Genomic DNA, 6,401 nt, shown 5'->3' with positions numbered 1-6,401 from the left:
ATCTATCATCTATCTATCATCTATCTATCATCTGTCTATCATCTAATCTATCTATCTATCTATCTATCTATCTATCTATCTATATATCATCTATTTAGATTTCTACGTATCATGTGTCATCCTTTGTCTCTCTCCATCTATCTAACCATCATCAATACTCCTTCATCCATGCAGAGAACATGCGTTTATACATAATGAAAGGCACGATTTATACCATTTTCCCTCAGAACGTTTGTTTTAAGGACACAACTTGGAAGAAATAGTTTTGGTTATTAAAAATGTTGATAAGTTGAGAAAATGAGAGTTTAGTCTGTTCAGCCAAGGTAACTGCCTACAGTAACTTGACAGCAGCAATAACTCTGGAATTTTTAATATGGATTTGTCTTGGATCCATTTCTGTTTTTGGCTAAGCAGCAGTCTAATTGATCCAATCCCATTGAAAAAGACTCATCCAGAGAATGTCTTTGAATGCCAAAAACATAAATTAAATTTACACTCACAAAACTTAAAGGGCCTAAGTATGTTGATGCCGTTGGTAAGTAGACTAGCCTTCATTAACTGGAGGGGAAGCATTGGCAACACTTTCTGCAAAAAACTCTTTTCCTTGATGATTCCTACAAATACTCTCTGGAGTGAACCACAGGATTTTTATATATTTTATTTTACTTTCTTTAATACATATTTAAAAAATTGACTTGTTAATGGCCCTGGATTACCTGATTCCCTCATTAACTGTCTTTCCTGAAATACTCTTGTTCAACAAAGACTAACTTGTCTAATTCAATGTGCTCTAGAGAAAATTCAAGGAAATGATTCTTTGTTGCAAGTGTCTCTGCTGCTATTAATTCATCTATCTGATGCCATTTTATACACAAAAGTAGATCATATCGCTATAGATAAATTGGAAATGCAATTAAATCAAAGTAAGTATATACAAACCATGAACGATCTCATCCCTGAATCAGGTCCCCATGATTTTGTTTCATTCTTTTGAATAATTTTCTCTGTAAATATATTCACATAAGAATATTTCACTTAAAATTGCTAAGGCTTAGTTTTTAAAATGTATCCTTTTTTAATGTTAAAACTCTTTTTCAAACAGTTGGCCATGTTCTTAAATATTTTCTAAGAGCATTATTTTGATATGAGGGTCTTATCTCAGATTTCTGCTGTATTGCTGTCACATAGCTTATTTATCCTTCTCTGAGAGAAGAAAATCACCATGGCTAGATATTGATAATTTTCTGTATAAGTGACCTTGGGTGAGTACTTCGTGAAACAGAAGAGAAATGAATGTGCACACAGTTTGATGCCCACAAGAAGAATGATTACAGGAATGACCTTAATGGTAATAAATTTACTCCCAGGAAACTAAGAATGTACCAAAGGAATGTGAAATCATTCTGACAAAGTAGACATGTTTAACCCCAAACCCATTTATTTTATATTCAGTAATTCATGATCAATTTAATGTGTGACTCTATAACTCCAGTGGTGTCTGTAACTCCAGTTCCAGGAGATCCAGTGCCCTCTTCTGACCTCCGCAGGCATTGCACAATGCAGGTGCACTTAACACACAATCAGGCATTACACACATACACATAAAATTAAAATAAAATGATAGTGGAAATAAATATTGGACAGCTGCACAATTGATTATTAATTATCAGAATATGTAGAGGATGAACCAATGAGGCCATTTACCCAAAGGAAACAACCTGAATAGAGAGCGACAGTTTGGAGCAGTGACCCTTTTAATCCATTTGTTTATGCATCAGATTAGCTCCCCAAAGTAGATTACACAGAAATAAATAATAAACAATGTATTTTTTGAAAATAAATTAGTTTAATAAGAGTCACATATTTGAAAAACAACTGGGGAAAATTTAATAACATGGTAAGGATTTAAGAACCTCATTTTAGGAAACATTTTGAATTTACTGTATTTTTATTCTTTCATGTTTAAAGTAATTTTTAATATGAAAATAATGAAAATGAATTCCATAATCTAATTTTTAGGCTCTAGCTGGATTCATTTGTTTTGTAATGTTTTGAGGTCTCAATGAGACAAGGATTTCTGTTGCTCATGACTTAATATCTTTGAAGACAAGAGGGGGCAAGTGAGAGTAAGAGACAATGTTGCAATCTATGTGTCAGGAAAACAGAAAGGGGACTATTTGGGGGGAGGCAGGGGACCAGCACTACTGGGAGCAGAGGAATAGAGGAACACAATAGGAGACGAATAACAACAAGGTATAATGATAAATGTGCATGAAAATGTCATGATGAAATTCATTTCCTGAATGCTATTCAATAAATAAATAATAGGTACAATTAATATTTATATTTTTAATTGTACTAAAAATACTAAGTACATCAAAATATACTTAATGATTTTAAAGTCTCTTACATACGAAAGAAGGAAACAGACAATGGGGACAGAATAGCAAATGATTTTACTAATTTAGTCAAAAGGTTTTATAAGCAAAATTTCATTTTCTCTCTCTTTTTTGGTGATTGTTGGTGGTAAAACTCAGGGCCATATATGCTAGTCCAGTGCTCTTCCACTGAGCAATACACCTGGCTCTTGAGAAAATAATTATTACCTGTTTTCTATGCTTGCAATTACTTATTTAATTTATTAATATTGAAATGAGTCTTGCCACATTGCTTTATTGTAAGGAATTTTTTATTGTCTTTTCATAAATTTCTAGTTTTATTTTCCAGTAAATTAGGCTTATGTTTAAAATTAAATTAAGTAAAAACATACAGCTATTTAAAATCCAAGAGGTATATTTTTATAATGGAATCTCAAGCATTTTGCAGTTAAAACTGTTCACCAGGCGCTCTCAATATCTCAGTATAAATTGTAGTTTGATATACTATATCATTATTCCATTTTGACAACTTATGTATATAATTTGCATATTCATCCTTTGAAAGTTACTTAGATTTTTATCACTAAATATTCTTAGCAATTGGTTTGGATTCTTGCCCTGAGCCACAAACTCCTAGCAGTGGAATTAAAGTTGGAGACAGATACATGGTTGGTGATGTGGTGTCCTTCCAGTGTGAACAAGGCTATTCTCTTCAGGTAAAGCCAGTCTTTAAAATACAGTTTTGATTTCCATTTTTTTTTCTTTTGGAATATTTCAATAGATCGATGACTACTAATGCTTAGACTTTGCAGCAATCTTGATTCGTAGCTACTTAGTTTGGTCCTAAATTTAAAGAATGTCCAATTTATTAGCAAAATAATAAATAATAAATGGAAAAAGATGAACAGTTACTTTGGAGCAAACAAAAATGGAGTTTTTTTCAACTTTAAGGGTAGACACAACTTTCAAATTAAGTATAAAATGTAATGGACTTTGATTTTTATAGAAGAATTTTACAACAGTTCTGTAGCCTATCTCATCTTAGATGTTTTAACAATGCATTACAAAGCACTAAGTATTGGTGATATCAGTTGTACAATTATTGCAGTAACAGTAAAAAATCTTTGACATAAAAAAGTAAAACCACAGTTTGATGATATGAAGTATTATTCTTTCTATAAAGACTTTGCAGCTTTTTACATTTTATCACATTTCTTAAGTAATACTAATACTCTCAAATATAAAAATGTCAGTGTCTATTTGCACCTATACATGTACTTTTTGATTACTCATTCAGTAAGCTACATTAATTTAATCTTCTATAAATGTGTACTGAACAGCATTGTCTTGTTTATGTAGGGTCATTCTCATATCACGTGTATGCCTGGACCAGTAAGAAGATGGAATTACCCAATACCTATTTGTTTGGGTGAGACTATGCATAATTTATAAACTTCATCAAAGCTTAAAGATTCACTTTGTGATCCATATTTTAACTTATATTGCCTTTCTCCAGGTTTTGTGGAAATGCTATTTTGATATATAATACTTGCCTTTTAAAATTTGAAACTTTACAACTTTTAACCTAGGTGACAAAAATAAAGAGATTAACAAAACATATTTGCTTTTTATTCCTATGACAAATATCTATATGAATATATACATTCAGAATAAGTAAATATCCTATTGCTTTCTATCACACCAAAGTAACAAAGTATTATATAGAAGTAATACTTTTAAAAGATTAAAGTAGGCAACTTTAACTTCATTGTATAGATGAAATCACATGTGACAGTTATCATGCTTTGCAAAACTACTATATTCAGATTTCAGCTCAATGCAAGGTAGCTTTGAAATACATTATTCCTTGAGTTTCTGTTTGTTCATATTCTAAGTAAGATAACAGTGTTTGGCCTCACAAGTTTATTTTGATGGTTAAAAGACACAATAATGTTAAAGTGTTTAGTTCTGAAACTGGGGAACATAAGGCACTCAGTGGTAGCTTTCATAAGTTAAAGGTCTCATAATACAGACTAATTTTTTAAAAAGCAAATAAACATTATGATGGAATACACAGTAACTAGAAAAAATTATGATAGGTATTAAATATAAGACAGCATAAAACAGTTCACAGTACAATCTTATTTTCATTATACAAGCATACAGATAAATACTTATGCACAGGAAAAAATGTAAATTAAAAATGATTATTTGTGGGTGATAGATTTTCAGTGCATTTTCTTTTTTCTTGCCTATAATTTGCAATTTTTGCACAATAAGCTCATAGTACATTTGTCAGAAATTAAAATACTTGAAGTAAAACACTTGCTGTATTGAAAGGCGACAGTGAAGGCAGCTGACTGCTTCAGAGAACATGTTAAACTGTAGTTATCAAGTAACAAGGTCATAGAGTTGTGGACTGGAACACAAGTAATCTACCAGATATTTTTATGAAGGAAAGACAAATTCAAGGGCATTTTTAGATAATAGAGACAAATAAGTGGGGAGACTCAAGAACATTTTGAGTTGGAGAACCAGTATCTGTCGCTGAGGTACAAATGAATGTGTTGGAAGTTGCTGTTAACACCCACAGAATCGTCATTGAGAAATGGACATGCGTAAGATTGTAGAGACACTGAGGAAAGAAATGAACCAAGCACTGAAGGCAGGTGCACTTTAAAATTATCATGTTTGTTTTTTATGATTTACCGTGCTTTTTTCCCCTTTCTCCACTATCTGTTTACTCCTCTCTTCATCCATTGATTTTGGGGTCTATTGGGATAACAGCAAAATGAAGATGATAGGATTTTATGATCATTTCTAAATAGCAAAGAGTAGAATTGGAAAGACAAGAACACAGAATGAGTCACTTTTCTTGCTACTCTGATGAAATAGTCTGGCAAATCCAGCTTCACAGAGAAAGGCTTTTTTGCTGGCTCACAGTTCAAGAAGGCCATCCATCATGGTGGAGAAGTTATGACAGGAGCATAAGGCAGTTGGTCATAGGCAGCCCAGTTAGGAGACAGAGAGTGATAAATACTTCTGCTCAGGTAGCCTTTTTCTTTTCACACAGTCTGGTTTCCCAGCCCACAGAATTCTGTCGCTCACTTTTTTGGGTAGGTCTTCCCACCTTTATTCACCTAATCAAGATAACCCCGCAAACAAGTATGCTCAGAGACTAGCCTAATCAAAGCAATCCCCAAAAGATGCTCTAGAAGCTCACCATCTAGAAGATTTTTAGGTACTGTCAGATGATGATCAATACTGAGCATCACAACCAGCGTGAAGACAAATTTAGAAGTGTAAATGCAGGAAAGCGAAGGATGAGCCTTTCCCATTATTCAAAGTTCAGATTAAAACAAAGTAAAAGCAATGGATGGTGTCCACTTTAAAAAATATTTTTAAGTACTAAAATTATTTTTCTATAGCTAATTATCAGATTTCTGATAAGTAAACATAATTTAGAACAATGAATTACTGGATAGATTTTATTTTGTTGACAGTTGTTTTGGTTTACTGATCAATGAGCTGAAATTTCAAAGGAAAGAAATCTATGCAGGTTTCTTTATACCTTAATATAATAAACTTTTTTTTAAAGTTTATATGCATGTTGATGCTAAGATTTTATATATATATGTATCTCTCTCTCTCTCTCTCTCTCTATATATATATATATGTTTGAGACATATTTTATTCAGTTCACACAATGAAACTGCTGTCAGACTAGTTACTATCCCATGGACAGAGATAAAACATATAATGGAATTTTCTTTATGATACATAACCTGAAGTTTGAGTACCTACCTGTTATTTTCTGAGTCTGGAAAAAAGTACAGAAAAGTGTTCTATATAAGTAATAGCTATCAGATTTGATTTCCTATCAACAATTAATGGACATATATTTATATTTCCACTATGATGACATGATAAATATGTGCATATATAGTAAAAAAAGGACTTCTAAAATGAAATTGCTGTTCAACGTGCATTAAATAGTTCTATCTAAAAAAAATGTATCATAAA

General features: G+C 31.9%; 1 protein-coding gene across 1 annotated transcript in view; it reads left to right on the top strand.

The window, feature by feature from the left end:
* The window catches only part of LOC103747790 (CUB and sushi domain-containing protein 3), a 473,923-nt gene that overhangs the window by 345,847 nt on the left and 121,675 nt on the right, over positions 1-6,401 (top strand). Inside the window, exons 27-28 of the mRNA XM_008850327.1 lie at positions 2,976-3,094; positions 3,738-3,807. Coding sequence (XP_008848549.1) covers positions 2,976-3,094; positions 3,738-3,807 — 189 coding nt within the window. The remainder of the gene's footprint in view (positions 1-2,975; positions 3,095-3,737; positions 3,808-6,401) is intronic.

The sequence above is a fragment of the Nannospalax galili genome, unplaced genomic scaffold, assembly GCF_000622305.1.
Source record: "Nannospalax galili isolate Female #2095 unplaced genomic scaffold, S.galili_v1.0 scaffold1485, whole genome shotgun sequence".
Classification (NCBI taxonomy): domain Eukaryota; kingdom Metazoa; phylum Chordata; class Mammalia; order Rodentia; family Spalacidae; genus Nannospalax; species Nannospalax galili.
This window is presented reverse-complemented; position numbering and strand designations above follow the sequence as displayed.